This window comes from Symphalangus syndactylus, chromosome 4 (genome assembly GCF_028878055.3).
Source record: "Symphalangus syndactylus isolate Jambi chromosome 4, NHGRI_mSymSyn1-v2.1_pri, whole genome shotgun sequence".
Classification (NCBI taxonomy): domain Eukaryota; kingdom Metazoa; phylum Chordata; class Mammalia; order Primates; family Hylobatidae; genus Symphalangus; species Symphalangus syndactylus.
Window position 1 is genome coordinate 91,223,208 of NC_072426.2, and position 21,843 is coordinate 91,245,050.

Genomic DNA, 21,843 nt, shown 5'->3' on the forward strand with positions numbered 1-21,843 from the left:
TTGCTTTTAATCTTCAGGTAGTCTTGGCCCCATTTTCCATTCTTTTTTTTTTTTTTTTAAATGCTTCCTTCTACTCACTCAAAAGTGAACCCTTTGGAAACTTCTAGTTAAAAAGGCCATTGGAATATTCACAAAAGACCATCCCCACATATGCTTTCCATGAAAAAAAATTATGAATATGGGATGTGGAGGGGGAGCTACATCAACGGATAAATCTCAGAAGGAGGCACCCCCTCACATATAAGACAGGCCAAATACAGTGAAGGTAGAAATACACTACAAAAACTTGTATGTAAAATTAAACTGTATGGAGAGTTGAGCAGAATCAGGCTCCGAACACCTTATAGGAGTCATAAGAACCCTATTAAGATTGCTCAAATGGAGAGGATGAGGGCAAAGGCAGCAGAGAGTAGGGAGAGTGGCGAAACTTAGGCATTTGTCCTGGGCTTTACACCTTCTTGAGCAGGTAGCCACGGCCACAAGACACCTACCTTACACCAACCTCAGCTGTAGGTGCCCTATAAGCAGAGACCAGAAACACTGCTAGGATTTTCTCTCTGGGGAGTCATGGTATGAGCAGAGTGGAGGTCTCAAAACAGCAAATTTCTGCTTACCAGATGAACAAAGAGCACCACCTCAGGGCATGTCTCAGCAAGGTGGCTTTCAGTAAAGCCTTCCCTACTCCAACTGCAACTGAAGTTGCAACTGTCAAGATAAAACTAAATAAAACCCTCCTCTCTCCAAGCCCACAAGTTTTACACAGGAACCCATATTAAAATTTGTTAGAAGACACCACAAGTCCTAATACAGCAGAACGGTATGAAAAGTCGCATCAAAAATAATGATGCTCAAAGGAAGAGAAGCAATGTGAGGAATCACAATTATAACTCTATGGGAAAGCGATTCTTTCAATGTTCGTAACTGCTTCTTCATGTTCTATTTTTTAGACTGTATACCAATGAGTTTAAAATTTCAGTGCTTCCATTGACTAAGTGTGTATCCTTGGGCAAATTATTTTATTTATTTTATCATTTATTTATGTATTTATTTATTTACTTTATTTTTCTCAGATTCCACACATTAAAGTGGGAATTGATTTAATCTACCTTACAACGCTGTGTGAGGATTATTTGTTAAAAGCTTAGATCAGTCCCTGGCAGTAATCATCAAAAAAGCATTTGTCATTATTGTCATTCTTTTAATATTTATTAAATTTAAAATAATAATTAAAAATAAATAATATAATAATACATACAATACAAATGTGTTGCAGAAAATTGGGAGATACACAAAAGATACTGAAAAAATTGTGCAATCCTATCATATTTTGCAATACATTGCCTTCAAGTTTTTTTTAAGCCTATATAGTGAAGTATATACACGTTTATGTTACTAATTTGGGTGAGTGTATAGTTTTGCCTCATATTTTTTATTCCAGTGTAATTATTCATAGCTCTGCTTTTCACTTTCCAAATATCCTAGTTTAGATGATAAGTTATATGGTCACCCTAGTCATACCATACATATTGTTTTGAATCCTATATTGTATTTAATATCATATATTGGTTGTTTTCCAAAGCATATTATTCTAAAATGCATATGTAATCAAGTTCAAATCAATATATGGTTGAATCATATTTAACCAATTATATATTTTTAAATTGAGGAAATAATATTACCAAATGTAAACTGCAATTCTCTTAAAACGAAATACTCTCATGGTGTTACCCCTATCTGCAGAGTAGAAAGTCCACAGACAGCATCAATATGTGTAATTATAGATTATATAATTAATTTATATTTATAAATCATCAAGAAATGCCAGACTATTCAATAAATTCTGTTGGAAAAATTAAATATATTTTTAAACATATTACTCTTAATATAAAACCACACACTAACATAAATTTCAGATAGAAATATAATAAAATTGAATAGCTTAATTACTATTAATTCATTTCATTCTTAGGCTAAGGATAGCATTAGCCCATATGAACTACTTTTTAAAAAATAACTAATAGATTTGACTCCATAAAAGGCAAAACTTTTGTATGCTTCAAAAAATATCATAAATAATAAATCAAAGAGCAATCTGGAAAAATTATATGATAGTGAATAGTTTATTATCCTCAAAATAGCAAACTCTTTTAAATAAGACTGAAATATTGTAGTATTTCAAAGTGAGCAAAGGAAAATAATTAAAAATTCATAAAGGCACAAATGAAACTGACCAATATACAAGTGAAAAAAGGATTCAATATTGCTGGCAATCAAGGTGCAATATAAAATATTAGTGGTATATAATTTTCCCTGTACAAGTAGCAATTAAAACAATACTATCCAGTGTTGGTAAAGAAAAAAGTAAAATCAATTTTACTTTTCACCCATGGAAATGTAAACGGATATAATCTTTCTAGAGGAAAAGTTATCAAAATATATCAAAATCTAGGAATTTATCCTCAAGAAATCATTTGGACATCAAGGTACAGAGACTTGTACCTTGGACAATGGTTGTTAATCACTGTAATCAGGCAAAATTGGAAACCCACTAAACAGCCCTTCATAGAAGACTGGTAAAATAATTTATGTTAAATCCTTATAATAGTATAACCTTTAAAATAATAGTTTAAAAGAATATAAAATTAAGAAAATTCTATGGGAAAAAGCTCACAATATATTGAGTGGGAAGTAGAAGTTACAAAATACAGATAGTATAATCCTGATGGTGTTCCTTTTTTTGTTGTTGTTGTTAATTGAGACAGGGTCTCACTACATCACCCAGGCAGGAGTGCAGTGGTGCAATCACAACTCACAGCAGCTTGGAGCTCCTGAGCTCAAGCGATCCTCCAGCTTCAGCCTCCCAAGTAGCTGGGACTACAGGTGCATACCGCCATGCCTGACTATTTTATTTTATTTTATTTTATTTTCTAGAAACAAGGTCTTCCTATGCTGCCCAGGCTGATATTCAACTCCTGGGCTCAAGGAGTACTTATACCATGGCTTCCCAAAGTGCTGAGATTACAAGCGTGAGCACCCAGCCAATCCTAATTTTGTAAGGCAAATGAGTATATTGTGTAATAAGATATGAATATTTAATTTCTGGTACGTCAGATTTGATTAAGGTGTCAATATAATGAATAATAGATAATGAAGTGTGAGACAAATCACCACATGCAGAATTCATAAAGGAAATAATTAGATGATGTAGAACCATTCCATAACACTTGATCTCCCTCTCTGACTTTGAAACTATAAAAAGGACAGAGGAGAGATGACAGAGAGAAAGTGTCATCTTTGATCCTGACAGTCTGGTGACAGAGGTTCCTGAATGCCCAGCTCTCCCAGGGCACGATGATACAATGTAGCGAGCATGTCCTGTGGACTAGCTGTAGATCACACAGGAGAACCGAGAACCATTTGGGAGCTGTCTTCAGACCTGCCGAACAGGCCCCCTGGGAGGGCAGAAGAACAATCCATCTTCCCGGGTAGAGTGGGTAGAGTGGGCCCCCAGTGAGCCAGGGCCAACAGGGAAGGTGCAGTTAGCAAGCTGGGCAGACAGACTGAAACACTCTAGCTGAGACAGGCAAGGGCAGGTGTGCTTCCCTCTGGCCCTATGAGGCCTGCTTTCAACATAATGGTTAAAACCAAATACAAGTCTGTCACAGTGGCTCGAGCTCGTAATCCCAGCACTTTGGGAGACTGAGATGGGAGGATCTCCTGAGGCCAGGAGTTCAAGACCAGCCTGGGCAACATAGCAAGACCCTGTCTTTATAAACATTTTTTAAGAAAAGTAGTCGAGCGTGGTGGCAGGCATTTGTAGTCCCAGCTACTTGGGAGGCTGAGGCAAGAAGATCACTTGAGCCCAGAAAGTTGAGGCTGCAGTGAGCCAAGATCATGCCATTGCACTCCAGCCTGGGTGACAGAGTAAGACCCTGCCTCTAAAAACCAAACAAACAAATAAAAATGAATACATAAGTATGACACAGAAAAAGCAGAAAATATTTGGAGTAGTATGCATGAATTGATTATCAGTGGTTATCTCTGAATCATGTACCCATAGGAAATTTTTCCTTTCTTGTAAATAAAATTTTTCCTTTCTTGTAAAATAAAATAAAATAAAATAAAATACTAGATATTTTCCTAGTATCTAGAAATCATGTGTTTGCATACATGATTGGTAAAATATTTGTGTCTATATAATTTAAAAGGAAAGACTTGAAGATATTAGCAATCAAATATATAAAAATATACAACCTGACAGAATTAATGGGTTTGGTGACATTCATGGTGACATGGTCAAAATCAGATAATTCTCTGTTTCTCCTTCTCATGGCAAGCCAGAAAAACGGTAATAAGAGTGACAGATTTTACATATAAATCCATTCTGCTAACAATGTTTTTATGGCTCCTGGAAGGCAGAGTAGCTTAGCAGACTTAAGTATTCCCAGCAGATGCCAGTCTGGAAGATATACTCTTTCATCTGTATGGATTAATAGACCAAGGGAAAGTGATAATTAGTTTCTGCTCTGTGTCCTCAAGAATCTGTTTTTTCTCTATCTAATTTATTCATGGAAATATCCTTCCCAGGACCAAGTTGCACCCCTCCACAGAAGGCCCTTCACACTCTAGCATAAATGATACCAGTGAAGTTGGGCAGTGTGCAGCTTGTACAACAGTTCACAGATACACATCCTGTGGGAATAGCTCACCGCAATCTTTTCTCCTTGAGAAATCCTTTCCTGAGTAACCCCAGATCTCTCCTTCCACTTTATGTGAACTTTTATTGCCCCTCCATTTTTATATTTCCTTAGCAATCATGTCTTTTGTGTGTCCTTATTTGTACTTCTTCATGCATTTTTACTTCCTCAGTACAACTGGAGATATTCGAAGCCAGGTAATAGGCTGCATGCTTTTTAATCCCTGGTAGCACCTGTCTCAGTGCCTTGTACACTGTGTAGTAATCAAGATGACAGTTGAAACAACAAAAATAATAATGATGATAATAGATAACATTTATTGAGCTCTCACAATGTCCCAAGCATGACATGCTCTGAATGGAGTATTTTATTTCATCCTAGCAACAGCTATATATGTTACAGATTAGAATATCTTAATTTATAAAGAAGAAAGCCAGGGTTTATTAATGTTATGCAACTTGTCCAATGTCAAACTATTAATAAGATTTTGAATGAGTGAAGGAAGAAAACATTTCAATATCTTGCAGACATTACGTCCTTTGTAGTCTGTAATTCAATGTCAATAAGCACAGTTAACTACACTGAGTTTACTGATGGTAGATGCTATGGTCTGAAAGTTTGTGTCCCACCGAAATTCTTATGTGGAAACCTAATCCTTAATGTGATGCTAGTAAGAGGCAGTGCCTTTGGGAGGTGATAGATCAGGAAGAAGAAATCCTCATGAATAGGGTTCAAGCCCTTCCAAAAGAGGCACAGAGAGTTGTGTCATGCCTTCCAATGTAAGGACACAGAGAATGTACCCTCTATCAGAAAATTGCCCACAGCACACACTGAATCTGCCAGCACCTTGATCTTGACTTCCTAGCATTCACAATAGTGAGAAATAAATTTCTGTTGTTTATAAGCCACCCAGTTAATGATATTTTTTCATAGCATCCCAAATGGATTAAGACAATAAGATCTGTGATTATTATTATTTGGATCCAAAGCATGGAATACGTTACATATGCTTAATTTTCTGTGGAAATGAATGAAAGAGTGAAGAAATCCACTAGTTTGGTGGTGCACTGAACTCCTCTTCTGAATGGCTTGCACGACAGCCTGCTCTACTGAGGACCATCACTTTCTTTAAGCTGGATGACCATGGAATTGTTTTACAGATAAAGAAACCAAGATCCAAATAAACTGTGATTTGCCAAAGGCCACACCACAAAGATCAGGTGGTCACAGAATTAGAACCAAAACCCTTTGACTTCCAATTCAGAGCACCTTTTGTTTCACCCTTTCACCTAATTGTTGACACACAGAACACATGTTCCTATATATTAAATACAATTGAGAAAGGCAAGAGTGCAGAACATGGGTCTTTTGGGGGAAAACTTTCTGTTAATAATCTTCAGGAAAATCTCTTCGTGTCTGCTTAGCAAATGCCTACCCAGGCTCCTGGCCCTACGTTGGCGTTCCCAGGCTGTTCTCAATTTTTTTTCCTTCACTGTGACACATATGGCAAAGGGGCACCACTTTGCTCTGAGCCTGATGGTCTAGGCACTGGGAGTGGCAATCCCTGGGAACATGAGGAAGGAGACCAAGCTTGGGAATGATTTGGTTGTCTCTGCAGGCCATTTGGAAGTGGGGCTGTGTTTATAAATTTATTTTCCTACCTGATGCCCTCTCTGGTGCTAGAACCACACTCTACAGAAGATTTTTTTTTTTTTCTTTATAGACTTGTGAAGTGGTTCTTCCTGGAAAGCTGAGGCACACAAACCCAGTTTGGGCTGATGGGAAGTCTAAACCCATATCATCTTTTTCACTAGTCTTCCTCTGAATCACATCCAGACCAGGCTCCTAGCATCTTTCCAGGTGCTGTGAGAACTGAGCCTGTTTCTAAGATGAAAAGAAACAAAGTGCGGATCTAAGTCAGCACGTATGAACACATGATAGAAGTAATGCTCCTACCTTCCACGGAGGGGCTAGACGACTCCAAGCGTTTAAGCTGTATACACTGAATGCCAGAGCTTGAGCCTGCAGACTCAAGCCTGCCGTCACAGCCAGGAACACGCTAAGTACTGGATTCTGACAGGGAGAGAAAGGCACAGGGTGGGGTAGAAACGGCTGCCTCCAGCTGTGTGTGAGGAGGCGTGCCCTTGCTTCCAATGGGCATCTTCTCTACCCCACTGCATTCTTTCATTCTGTTCTGAGTCTGTTCTCTGCAGCATTCCCCACGCTTCCATTGGCTAGTGATTATGTCAAGATCTTGATGGGAACTCAGCTTGGCATGTGCTCATGACAGGGGAGATGGAGAAAAACCTTGGCTGGCTCATAGTTCTGACTGACACATAGTTCAGCTCCATCTAACTGTGCTTCAAGGCTGAGGATGGTTAACTACCTGGGTGGGAATGGGTAGTAAGGAAGGAAAACCAGGGCAGGAGTCTACAAGTCAGCTTCCGGGAAGCTTACTGCTGCTATCCCTCAGTGCGCTGGCAGCATAGGAGGCAGGCGGCAGAAATATGCCCTTCAAGAATGCCACAGTAGCTGATGCTGGCTCCTCCACAGAAGGTCACTTCCTCTTGACTCTGACCAAAGTCTGAGTCACTCACTACGTTCCTTCTGAACCCCTGCTTGCTATTCAGCCTCATAATCTGAATGTGACTTGTGGTACATTGAATCCATAGGAGGGTTTGATTAATCTGACAGATTAGTGCATTAGATATATTTACAAAAACTGTCACTGAAGCACTTTATAAGATTGATCCTCATAGGTAAATATGTTCCTGAATGGAGTTAGCTATAGGTTCTTGGGATTGAAAAGAGAGCAGAGGGGATGAGTTTTTGAAATAGCCTGAGGACCCAGCTCTGAACCACTGCTAAGACACTCAAGCCATTAAGGCTCTCACAGTGACATCCTTGCACCATTTTCCTAAATATAGGTCATTTAAGATTTTATTTTTAAAATTTAATGTAAAAGATACACATTTCTGACCAACTTTGCATTGCCTGGGAGAGAATAAAAGAGCAGCGGTTTCTCACTCCCTGCTAATAGGGATTTCACTCAGCAAAAATATGCACTGGACAGATGAAAGAGAGGGAGGAAGGAGGGAAGATGGAATGGAGAGAAGAGAGGAGACAGAAGAGAAAAAATGGAGGGAGGGAGTTGAGTGGAAGCTTATTTCCTGAGCATACAGTCATTCCGAAGATATCATGAGCAGCAAATTAAACAATCCTTCAGCAAGAATTTTGACAAGGAAATTTCATTAGGGATTTAAATCTCTATGGCAGCTCAAGTTGCTGCATTAAGATATGAAAATTGTGCAAATATTGTTCCTTAGAATAATGTTTGCTGCAGGTCATTGAGTTTCAGTCAGTGGAATTTAGAGTGATAAATGTCCTGTTGAAAATAACTAGAGAAGGGAGGGTTCTAGGGGAGGGAGGAAAGCGCCCTGCAGTTGGGATCTCAGGTCCTGGAGTCATTTGGAACGGAAGTTAAACTCTAGCATTAACTAGCTGTATGACCTTGAGCAAGTTTACTTGCTAAGGGGATGCCTCAGGGATGCTAATCCCTGAGGTCTAATATCCTCATCTATAAAATGTGGGCAATTGTCAGCACTCTCCTTACTAAACTGTGATTGTGAGGGTTTAATAAAATAATCCTTGTAAAGCCTTTGGCACCGTGCCTGGCACATGTATCATTCAAACGCATATTAGTAACAATTATAGTGAGGAATAAGCGAAGTGGGCTGACATTATCTGGCATTGACTCTGTCCATCTATATGATAACAATAATGCTTATAGGTATTATTGTTACCATTGCTCAAGTGAAAGCCTGAGGCCTGGGAGCCAAATCAAATCTGTTAACGTCAGAAAAGGGTAAATGTTACACCAAATTCATCCCCATGTTTATATATCCACATGTTTTTCCCCTTCACTGATCTGCGGGGTCCTCAGAGCTTAAATCCTGTTTGCACACCTTTGTATTAACAGAACCTGACCGATTAGGCGGCTCTTGGTGGATGCTAAGAAAATACTGATGAAATGAATTAATGATTACCTAAAGAATTGCACGTGTGCATGGATGAATGCAAGACATAATGCTTTTCCATTTAAGCTGTGTCTCAAGGACTCATCCATGGGCTCTCTGTGCTTATTCTTTCTTTTTAAATTTCAAGGAATTCTGGCATTTTGACTCACATAATGATATACCAGTTTACAGAAAACTGGAGAAATAGAAAAACAATTTCATAAAATTCCACGTCCTTTCAACATTTTAGTGTATTTCTTTTCTATATTTGGGCCAAAGTATTTTCCTTTTGCAATTTTATATAAAAATAATTTTCTATCTTGCAATTTCACTTAATAGAAACATTTCAGAGAGGTATAGTTTTTTTGTTTGTTTTGTTTTTTTTGTTTGTTTTTTTTGAGACAGAGTCTTGCTCTGTCACCCAGGCAGGGGTACAGTGGCGTGATCTTGGCTCACTTCAACCTTGCCTCCTGGATTCAAGTGATTCTCCTGCCTCAGCCTCCAGAGGTAGCTGAGACTACAGGCACCTGCCACCATACCAGGCTAATTTTTGTATTTTTAGTAGAGACAGAGTTTCACCATGTTGGCCAGGCTGGTCTCAAACTCCTGACCCCAAGCATCACTGCCTCCCAAAGTGCTGGGTTTGTAGGCATGAACCACCGTGCCTGGCTCACACAGCTATAATTTTAATAGCAATTTAATAGAAACTGAAATAGGTTTTCAGGGATAGTGACTGTAACCATGGGACCATTTTGTTCTGCGAGGAGAGAATAGTCATTATGGTGACCCCATCCTCCACTCTTGCAGTGATGAACTATGATATTTAAATGGATGGTAAAATTTGATTTGATTGTTCAAAGAGATTTTTTTTACCCACTTTGTACCACATGCAGGGCCTTGCCCTTTGTAACCTGTACGGAATAGCTATTCCACAGCCATATATGAAAAGAAAGCAAAAAAGGAAAGAAGGGAGGGAGGGAGGAAGGAAGGAAGAAAGGAAAGAAAGAAGAAAGGAAGGGAGGAAAGGGGGGAAGAGAAAAAGGGAAGAAAGGAAAGAGGGAGGAAGGAAAAGAGGGAGGAAGGGAAGAAGTATTAAAGGAGACAAAATAATGAAGAAAGGGAAATAAATAGGAAAAGAGAAGGGATAAAAACAGAGAAAAGAGAGAAAGAAAAACAAAAAGAAAAACTAGATACATTAGGAAAAGTAGGGGAGAAAGAGAGAGAAAGAAAAAGAAAGAAATCAGCAAGCCCATTATTTTATGCAAGTTTCCTAATATGCCAACTATATGTCTCACACCATAACCATGAATACCCTTTCAGATGCCACCTTAGCAAGTGGCCCAAAACACTTGATAAATAAGATACCAAAAACTCCAGTGATATCATCCTCTCTGGGTAATTCCTAGAGAACTGTGCCTCACATTTCAGGAAATAGAGATATCCCTGTGGCAACCTTCACTTTTCTTAAGGAAAGCTAAATTTGCAAAGAAAGAGTAGTTACTGTATGGTGAATTGCTTCGTCAAGATAAAATAGAATTAAATTAAACAAAACCTTTTACTTTCAAATAACTTTGCATTTACTTGAGTAAATGTAGCTAGAAATTCAGGGGAAAATGAAAATATGCATTTTGAAAAGATGTTGGAACACGCCTAGACACCTTCATTATGCAGCAAAACGCACAGACACAGGCAGGGAGACCTCTGTAGTCAGTACAAAATATTTTGCTGAAGTCTGTGTTACGTATGTATGATATTCAGAAAACCATAACTTGGCCTTTACGATTGCAAAATGCCTATCATTATCCTCACTAAACCAAATTGCTGATTCAATGAAAATCCTCCTTTTTTTTAAGTAATGATTCAATTCTAGCAGCTATTGAAAGAACAGAGAATTCTTTAAAGGTAAACATTTCACATTTGACTAGAATTGGGCATTTAAGCATAAAAGGTTACTTTTACCCATACACAAACAGAAACTAATGACTAGCCATATTTTTTAGTCTGCAAATTGTCTTCTTCCATGAATGGAGAAACAATAATTTGTCCTTAGGACAGTAATCACTGATATGCAAATAGTGTTGCCAAAAATGGAGTTTTCAAAGTCTGCTTGAAAACGCCTTACCTGATTTTGTGCACGTTTTCTTACTTTAGTAAGGTATGGTTTAATACTATCATAAATTAACAACCAAAGCGTAAGAAGCAGTATAATACTGCAGTTTCCATAACATTATTTCAGGTAAATAATAAGCTCTTTTATTTTTCTAGATCCCTGCTCTTGAAATGAGGTGGTAGGTGTCTGGGCAGAAGGAAAGCTAAGGAGGCCCGGGTTGTTGGGAGTTCCCAGCAGGGGTTCAAGGTGGAATCCAGAAGCCAGGCCTCATCGTTGGAGAAGACCTAGACTGAGCCAGCTCTGAGGATGCTTTGAACATAAACATCTGCCATCAGCTTCTGTCCTTGGCAGCTTTCAGAGACACAAGACTGAAATACAGCTTTCAGCTGAGTTAACAACCATTGCTCAGAATAAAAGCTGCCTATGTATTGCATTAGAGAGAAGAAAAATGCTTGACCTACTTGGATCCGATAAGATGGAATCAGTTTTCGGCAGAAATTGATCACAACGGACTCCTTGGTAGCCTTCTTTGCACCTGAGAAAAGGGGATAAATGACAAACATACGCATGTGGTTGTGAAAGACTTAAGATTTCAACAAGTAAAATAGCCATCAATTACATAAATGTGAGAACAGTACATTCATGCTTTTGTATTTTTTGATTCAGTCTGTTTCTGACTTCAACAGACAGATTCTCAATTCTATTTCTGTGCCAAAAAAGGAGAAAGCCAACAATGTAGCTTTGCTTTTATAGTTTGATATGCAATATCTAAGGAGCAAATTGAATCACATTTTAAGATACCTCACAGCAATCTAAATAATGGTTCTTAAAATTATAATTCTGGATGCAGGTGTATTTTTCTTTATGCAACACACTGGTCTCTAAAAGGCATTTAGAAACATATTGCAAGTGCCATTTTCTAATAAAAGATATTTTGAAATATAATTGATCTATTATTGATTTTGGCTACTACTAATTTTGTTTCCATGTGTTTTATTAGCTTGTTCACTGTTAGTCCTACTTTTTTTTTTTTTTTTACCTCTCAGTTATTCTTTCAAGTCAGTGTCACCTAACCGCTTTGCCAGAAATAACATTTTATCCGGCAAGGTCTGAAAGGCATCTCTAAACTCAGATTTTTTCTCTATTTTTCTCTTTTATATTCCATAAACATGTGCAAAGTGTCTACTTTCTGCCAGGCATTGTACAAGCCAACTGTCCTGAGGCGGGCACAATTTGGAGGCAAGGAATTTGCCTGGATGCACCGGCAATGAGGGATGCCCCCTCAGCCCTGCCAGGCCCCTGTCGGGTCTTCACATAGCTCACTCAATCAGGGCTGCTTGGCCTCCTCGGATAGCAGTGGCTCATCAGCCAGCGGTTCCAGGAACAAATACAGCGAGGCCCCAAACGCCTGGCTCTGAACAGCCTTGTTAAGTGGGGAGGTGGCATTTACTGGTCTGCGCTTAATCTGTCATGCTCGAGTTCAGCAGGGAAGCATCCATTGTTGCTTATAGGATGAATCTGTCCTACTTAAGAGGAGGAAATACTGCTGCTGGCATAAAAAAAAATCAGATTTAAAAAACAATTCTCTGCTTGTTAGAAATCTATGAAATTGACAAAAGAATTCAAAGAGGCCGTTCTTCCAAGAGACAGGGGCCATGAGTCGTGAGTTCTTTCCTTAGAATATGCTTTGTTTTCTGAGTGTAATAAGCTATTAAATAAGGTCTATTGCAAGGGGAGAAGCAACATTGAAATGCATCGAGGTAATTTTTCTACCTTTCATTGTGAGCCAAATTGGAATTCAGGTAACCGGGCAGGCTCTCTTCAACACCTTTTTAAGCCTGGCACTCTGGAGTGGATTTGGCAATTTTCCTTATAGACCGAGAACAAAGACCTCCAATATATGGATATTCCAGATACTCAACATGTTACTGAAATGATTTTTTAAAGCATAAACATTTTTTCATAACCTTTTAAAAATTCATTTATTTCACTTGAAATAAAGTAGGCATATCACAGTAAGAGTCAGAAAATACTTTGTGTACTTTGTACTGAGGCACATTTGTCATAAAAAAAAAATTCTTGTTTTCTGAAAGCTGCCCTAATGCAATTAGCTTGTTCTTATTCAGAATTATCGTACCATGGTGCTCTCATTTTCATTTCCCAATAATAATGAGTTACGTCCTAGGTATGTGCTATTGTATGCATTCACTTTTTGAAGATTTTATTTCCAATCTTTGTGAGAGATTTTAAGTACACTTTACTCTTTGTATCTTTATTTAATATAAGAGGAATATCCTAAGGAGATAGTGGCTTTTAAGGAGAAGTTTCTTTTTGTTTTTATTTTGCTTTTTAAGCGTTCTTTGTTACTTAAAATGCATTATTCTATTTGTGTGTGGGAAAGAAAATAAGGAAAGATGTTTGAAATTTTCCCATCTTAAACTGATTTTCCATGAGTACTAACCCACCCTGAGGTGCTCAGGCCTCATGGGGTATCAGGAAAATTGCATAGCGAGTACTTTCCTCCTGCCTCCATACCTCTGTGCTGTAACTAATGAAGTGTGATGATGTTGCAGCAGCCTAGCCCAGGCTAGGAAGCCCCCCAGGGGCTGTGTGGCTGGGCAGGCAGCAAACCCTGTTCCTTTGTTAAGGAGGCGAGTCATTGCTAATTGACACCCAGTTTTAAGAATAACAAAGTAAAATTTCCACTAAAAATCGCACATGTATCACCTTGATAAGTTCACACTCATCCAAATGTGAAGATGGAATGTTGCTAGCAGGTAATGCCAGTGAAGTGGATTGAATTTACAACAATATTAAAGACAAGAAGCAAAGAATAAAATTTTTAAATGCACTTCTAGTGCACAGATTGAAGTTGGCAGACCTTCTGATAGTGTGTCAAACATATCTTTTGAGAAATATTATTGCATTGCTTGTTTTTGTTTTGGTTTTTGGGGGGAGAGTTGAGTGGGTGTTTGTTTTATTTTCTTTTTTCTTTTTGAAAGATACAAGAATAAGAAAAAATTCATAAAATAGAAACGCCTTTCTGTTCATCTTAATACATGACAAAGTTAATAACATTAAGAAGTACATGTGTAATATTTAATGGGGAATATATGTTTTAAAAAACACAAACCTTGCCTTAACCAGGCTAATATTCTATTATCTTTCTTTTTTTAATTATTTTAACTTCTGGGATACATGTGCAGAATGTGCAGGTTTGTTACATAGGTATACATGTGCCATGGTGGTTTGCTGCACCCATCAACCCGACATCCAGGTTTTAAACCCCACATGCGTTAGGTATTTGTACTAATGCTATCCCTCCCCTAGCTGCCCACCCCCCGACAGGCCCCGGTATGTGACATTCCCCTCCCTGTGTCCATGTGTTTTCATTGTTCAGCTCCCTCTTATGAGTGATAATGTGGTGTTTGGTTTTCTGTTTCTGTGTTAGCTTACTGAGAATGATGGATTCTAGTTTCATCCATGTCCCTGCAAAGGACACGAACTTATTCTTTTTTATGGCTGCATAGTATTCCATGGTGTATATGGGCCACATTTTCTTTATCCAGTCTATCATTGATAGGCATTTGGGTTGGTTCCTAGTCTTTGCTATTGTAAATAGCGTTGCAATAAAAATACATGTGCATGTGTCATTATAATAGATATTCTATTATCTTTCTACTCTGTATTGCTTTCAAAGCTCCACTCAATCTGTCCAGTCACTGTTCTTTGTATTTCTTTATCCCTTAGAAGCCTGGCATTACAGAAATTGTATTAAAAATCTCAATGTTCCCCAGTTGTTTTACAAAACAGGGAGCATGCTCAGGAGAGGAAGAACAGCCAAAGTTGCTAAACATTGTGTAAAAAAATGAGAAAATCATTATCCACAGCTGGTCTCAAAGTCCTGGCCTCAAGCAATCCTCCTGTCTTGGCCTCCCAAACTGTTGGGTTTACAGGTGTGAGACACTGCACTTGGCCTGGAAACCTGTAAGTTCTTGATCATGTTATTTGCTTTGTTTTTTTCCACAATTAAAAGGCTGTAGGGAAGGGCATAGTTGAGGAGACCATGTGCAAAGCAGAGTAGAGCAGGTAAGTGGTGGAAGAGATTGTAAGAAAACATAGAATAAGAGAGATTGGTCCCTCGCAATGGGAGGGAGGGAATGGGGAGGGGCAGGAGTCTTTCTGAGCCCAACTGAAGTATCAGGTTGATGAGCCTCAGGGCCAAATAGAGGCTCAGGACCTTCCCTTCCCCACAGCAAATCTTGCCTTAACTAGGTTGATATTCTATTACTTTTCTATTCCTCATTGCTTTCAAAGCTCCAATCACTTGGTTGTGTAGGCAGTTGTGTAGTTTCAAAGGCAGACATCACTATTTCTACTCTTGACATCCTTGGAGCTTTGCCCTCACCCATCCCACCGGTCCAGCTGTACCTGAAATAAAAAGTACCCCCTTCTGTCATTGTTTTCCTCTTCTACATTGTCCCCAAGGAAAAGCCCAGTGGCTGGTTTAAGTAAAGAGTTTTAAAAGGCAACAATTGAGCCAGAGAAAAGCGAACAGTACCAGCAAGGATGAGACAATACAAGATCTGTGATCACTGGTTGAAATTCAGTACTTGTTTTGCCTGGTATGGTAAAGCAGATTGAGCAATATATTACCCAGGCTGGATGTGGAGGACCCTAAGGAAGAGACTTAAAATGGTCAGGTCACTCAGTTGCTGATGTTCCCACAGAAATGATCATCTTTTGGCCAGCTAAAAGTGATTATCATGGCCACCTGGCCACACTGCTAACTTCAGAACATTCCCATCTCTACAATTCTCATCTGCCAGTGTCTTTCAGCCTATCTCCTGAATAACAACTAAGTTACGGCTAATAATATGACTATGAGTGAAAATTGAACCCCCAGTTGTAATCAACAGCCTCCCTACACTTCCAGATGATTCTTCAATTTCTCCTTCTTCATCTTGTTAGGAAAACAAAACAAGACAGATACAAAAACAAGCAACACTAACATGGTTCTATTGAGAGAACTGTGCTACTGTCTTGCTCCACATCTGTGGATTTCCTGGTCATTTACTCATTGATGAAAGGTGTTATTATTGCTTCACTGTCACACTCTCCAATTCCACTCTGTCCTCATTCTTAGGGACTTGATTATATACATAGATAGCCCAGTCAACATATGGTTGCTTAGCACCTGTCTTCCTTATTAATATCATGATGATTAAGAAGGATGGCTTATATTATGGCTTTCCCATTTAGTTGTATGGGTATATTTTAGGAAAATTATTTAATATCTTCGTTTCTCAGTTTCAACCCCCCAGAAAAATGAGATGGTATTAGGAAGGAGAAAAACAAGCGCAGGTAGCTGATATCATATACAATTGCATTTTAGTCATTTTTATGCCTAGGAATCTTATACCCTGTATCTACAAAAATTGATTTTATATAATTTATAGAGACAAATATATGAAGAATACAAGTATGTTCCAATGTTTGCTCCAATTCCTGCATAGTGCCTGGTCTCTTTATAAATGCTATAGAAGGTATACATACTTTCCTCTTTGTACCTTGATCTTAGACATAAAGTTTTAACTAGCCAAAATCAATTAGCTTCACAAGGGAAATGGTTGTAGACAAACTATATGGTTTATTTCCTGACCATAACAACTTTTATTCATAGGAAAAAAAAATGGCCTTTACTCTTCGGTATTACAGGAAAATAGAAACATGGTCAGTAATATACAGGCCTGCCAATTTAACAGGAGCTATTAAACGCTTATTTGAAAAAGGAACAAACCCTCCAGATATTCTTCTCTCTCTTCTGCCAATTCTCCTCAGCATCAGTGTCAGTCCTTGGTTGGGGAAAATGGAAAGATCATCTGGCATTTCAAGTTTACATTTGAGAGGCAAGGTGGGTTGGAGCTCTGCCTGGTTTTGAAGCCTGGCTGCTCTGCCTTTTTGTGCCTCGTTTCTTTATTTGTAAAATGGAGATAACAGTAGCCACCCGCTGGATTTATTATTAGGAGAATGATACAATATCTGTGATGCATGACAAACATTCAAGAAATGTTCGTTTTTAGTATTATTTGAATTTGAAAGCATCATCCCAGCTTTTCAACTGAAGAAATAGAGATTGAGAAAGGTTAAGTATCTTACCCCAAAACCACACAGCCAGTAAGTACTTGAACTACATACAAACTTAGCTGGGATTGACCTTAAAGCTGTTGCTTTATCTGTGGTACCTTCTGGCATTCTGTATGGAAATTCAGTGGAGACACAAATTGCCATATACCTAACCACCTTTCCCAAGATTAGGATTTAAAAATATGGCCCAAATATCATGAAATAAACCATGATTTATTTTAAAAATGAAAGACCTAGATTTGTAAATTATTCTCCAATCTAAAAATGTTCTTAAGCAAACCATATCACAGATATTGGTTAGTGATTTAAAGGCATACTTCCTGAGCTTTATAATTTAAAAGACACTCATCAACTATGGGTAAGAAGACTTCAGGTGAATTGACACTAAAAAATGATAATGACATTTCTTTTTTATGACATAAAAATTACATATATTTACAATGTACAACATGATGTTTTAATGTTTTAAAATATGATTTTTTTTTTTATTATACTTTAGGGTTTTAGGGTACATGTGCACAATGTGCAGGTTTGTTACATATGTATCCATGTGCCATGTTGATTTCCTGCACCCATTAACTCGTCATTTAGCATTAGGTGTATCTCCTAATGCTGTCCCTCCCCCCTCCCCCCACCCCACAACAGTCCCCGGAGCGTGATGTTCCCCTTCCTGTGTCCATGAGTTCTCATTGTTCAATTCCCACCTATGAGTGAGAACATGCGGTGTTTGGTTTTTTGTCCTTGCGATAGCTTACTGAGAATGATGGTTTCCAGTTTCATCCATGTCCCTACAAAGGACACGAACTCATCATTGTTTATGGCTGCATAGTATTCCATGGTGTATATGTGCCACATTTTCTTAATCCAGTCTATCGTTGTTGGACATTTGGGTTGGTTCCAACTCTTTGCTATTGTGAATAGCGCCGCAATAAACATACGTGTGCATGTGTCTTTATAGCAGCATGATTTATAGTCCTTTGGGTATATACCCAGTAATGGGATGGCTGGGTCAAATGGTATTTCTAGTTCTAGATCCCTGAGGAATCGCCACACTGACTTCCACAATGGTTGAACATGGCCATACTGCCCAAGGTAATTTATAGATTCAATGCCATCCCCATCAAGCTACCAATGACTTTCTTCACAGAATTGGAAAAAACTACTTTAAAGTTCATATGGAACCAAAAAAGAGCCCGCATCGCCAAGTCAATCCTAAGCCAAAAGAACAAAGCTGGAGGCATCACGCTACCTGACTTTAAACTATACTACAAGGCTACAGTAACCAAAACAGCATGGTACTGGTACCACAACAGAGACATAGATCAATGGAACAGAACAGAGCCCTCAGAAATGATGCCGCATAGCTACAACTATCTGATCTTTGACAAACCTGACAAAAACAAGAAATGGGGAAAGGATTCCCTATTTAATAAATGGTGCTGGGAAAACTGGCTAGCCATATGTAGAAAGCTGCAACTGGATCCCTTCCTTACACCTTATACAAAAATTAATTCAAGATGGATTAAAGACTTATATGTTAGACCTAAAACCATTAAAATCCTACAAGAAAACCTAGGCAATACCATTCAGGACATAGGCGTGGGCAAGGACTTCATGTCTAAAACACCAAAAGCAATGGCAACAAAAGCCAAAATCGACAAATGGGATCTCATTAAACTAAAGAGCTTCTGCACAGCAAAAGAAACTATCATCAGAGTGAACAGGCAACCTACACAATGGGAGAAAATTTTTGCAACCTACTCATCTGACAAAGGGCTAATATCCAGAATCTACAATGAACTCAAACAAATTTACAAGAAAAAAACAAACAACCCCATCAAAAAGTGGGCAGAGGACATGAACAGACACTTCTCAAAAGAAGACATTTATGCAGCCAAAAAACACATGAAGAAATGCTCCTCATCACTGGCCATCAGAGAAATGCAAATCAAAACCACAGTGAGATACCATCTCACACCAGTTAGAATGGCCATCATTAAAAAATCAGGAAACAACAGGTGCTGGAGAGGATGTGGAGAAATAGGAACACTTTTACACTGTTGGTGGGACTGTAAACTAAAATATGATGTTTTAAAGTATGTTTTGAAGTATGTATTCAATGTGGAATGGCTAAATCAAGCTATTAACCTATATCGTACCTTACATTATTTGTGGTGAGAATGCTTAACGTCTACTGTTAGCAATTTTTTAGGTGTACAGTACATTGTTATTAACTATAGTCATAACTATATTATGCAGTAGATTTCTTGAAATTATTCCTCCTGTGCACTGCTGGTGGGAATGTCATTAGTAAAGCCATTATGGAACATAGAATGGTGATTCTTCAGAAAATTTAAAATAGAAGTACCATATGATTGAGCAGTCCCACTACTGGATATATAGACAAAGGAAATAAAATTAGTATGTGGAAGAGATATTTACATTCCTACACTTATATCAACACTATTCACAATAGTGCAGAAATGGAATCAACCTAAATGTTCATCAACAGATAAATACATAAATAACATATGGTATCTACATATACACAATGGAATACTATTCAGCTTTAGAGAAAAAAAGGAAATTCTGTCATTTGTGACAACATGAATGAACCTGGAAGGCATTATGTTAAGTGAAATAAGCCAGGCACAGAAAGACAAATACCACGTTATCAGTTATATGTGGAATCTAAAAAAGTTGGACTCACTGAGGCAGAGAGTAGAATGGTGATTACTAGGAACTGGGGCTGGATAAGGACTGGAAAAATATTGGTCAAAGACTAATGACTTTTTTTTTATTATTATTTTTTTTTTGGAGACAGAGTCTCTCTCTGTAACCCAGGCTGGAGTGCAGTGGTACGATCTTGGCTCACTGCAACCTCTGCCTCCCGGGCTCAAGCAATTCTCCTGCCTCAGCCTCCCCAGTAGCTGGGAGTACATGTGTGTGCCACCATGCCTGGCTAAATTTTGTATTTTTAGTAGAGATGGGGTTTCACCACGTTGGCCAGGCTAGTCTTGAACTCCTGACCTCAAGTGATCTGCTCACCTCAGCCTCCCAAAGTGCTGGGATTACAGGTGTGAGCCAACTCACCCAGCTTCCAATGATATTTCTTGACTACAGACTACTGTCTATTTAAAAGCCAAAACCAAAACCAAAATGAACAAACAAAAAACAGAGGATGGATTCTCAGCAAGGAAAACTGAATTGCCCAGTGTCAAGGAAATGGGAAATGTAGGAGCCAGAATTTCAAACGAGGCCTCAGTCTGAATGCAAAGTGTGTTCTGGGTGGACAAAAACTTTCCTAGCTAAGGATCTACAGCCTAGAGTTATTGGCTCAAAAGGTATTAATGGTGGGAGAATGCATTCCTTTCCCCAGCCACTCATCGCAGAAACTGAGATCTAAGTTTGACTATGGAGAATTTTGTGACATTGATTAAAGAATAAGGTTTCCTTTGCTGAATGGAGAATTTAATTAAGAATTCTTATTTAAAAAAGAACACTAATTAATACAGGAAGATCTTTAAGTTAACCACTTGGTATTAAAATTATCTACAGACTGGCTATAGGTACAGCCTTTACAAAATCCTCTAAACTATAATTGAAAGAATCTAAAATGGGATTATTTCAAATTTCACAGTAATGGCTGCTTTAGAACTCTTGAAGGTTTTCCAATGTGTTGTCAACAGATTTCAAATATACCATACATTTTTTGTCTGATGCAAGCATTGCTTAAAATGTCACTCTGACGTTTCTTGCTAATGGAATTGTATCTTAAATTTTAAGAAAATGTAGGGATTGGCCAGGCATGGTAGCTGAAGCCTGTAATCCCAGAACTTTGGGAGGCCAAGGTGGGTGGATCACGAGGTCAGGAGATCGAGACCATCCTGGCTAACACAGTGAAACCCTGTCTCTACTAAAAAATTAGCCAGGCATGGTGGTGTGCACCTGTAGTCCCAGCTACTTGGGAGGCTGAGGCAGGAGAATGGCCAGAACCCGGGAGGCAGAGCTTGCATTGAGCTGAGATCGTGCCCCTGCACTCCAGCCCAGGTGACAGAGTGAGACTCTGTCTCAAAAAAAAAAAAAAAAAAAAAAAAAAAAAAGAAAAGGAAAGAAAATGTAGGGATTTTCCCTTTAGCAAAGTTTAAATTCAGAAGTAGACAGAGGCCAATTCATCATAAAATTGCTATGGTTTTTAAGTGTGAATTTACAATCTTTTGCCCAAATCCAGGTGGTGTGCTGCATGCATCACTATTTGAGCCATAAAGAAGGAAAAGAAAAAGAATGAGTTCTTTGATGAGTTAAAAAATATAATAACAAATGTATTTGCTCAACTACAAGGTCTTCTCAACCAGGCATTGAGTATCAGGGACTTGTGTCCAGCAGCTAGCCTTACACTTCATTGGTCACTTTTAGTACCTGGAAGACAGCCACCCATTCACATCAATTTTTTACTTCCAATTATGACACATTTGTTCTTAGAGAATCAGAGGCTGAGGAGTTCTCACATCAGTCTTAATAAACATTTGGTCTTTACAGAGATTTCTGCCTCTACTTAGTCATGAGCTTCACCTCAACCTCACCACCTCACTAACAAAACTAAAACACCTAACATGGGCATGAATACCCTGTACACTTCAGGGTGCATAGCGATGTTCTCCAGAGCAGCTATGTGGGAGGAATCACCCATTCTGTCTAACTTAGCTTTGATTTTACCACATCTGGCATAAAAAATATCTATTTTTAGTATAAGAAGGTAAATAAGACAGTAATATGGTGGCCCCTTGGAGGAAAGTCTTCATAATTTTAATATCATACCAGAGGTAATAAAATAATAATTGCCCTTATGAAGAAAAGGTTTAGGGGGGTAACA

The 21,843-nt window shown here is 38.4% G+C and overlaps 1 protein-coding gene across 9 annotated transcripts in view; it reads right to left on the minus strand.

Moving 5' to 3' along the window:
- Window positions 1-21,843, minus strand: part of NRG3 (neuregulin 3) — a 1,125,306-nt gene that overhangs the window by 241,882 nt on the left and 861,581 nt on the right. For all 9 annotated transcript variants that reach the window (XM_055275508.2, XM_055275507.2, XM_055275504.2 and 6 more), the window contains one exon: window positions 11,285-11,358. In XM_055275508.2, the coding sequence (XP_055131483.1) occupies window positions 11,285-11,358 (74 nt within the window). The remainder of the gene's footprint in view (window positions 1-11,284; window positions 11,359-21,843) is intronic.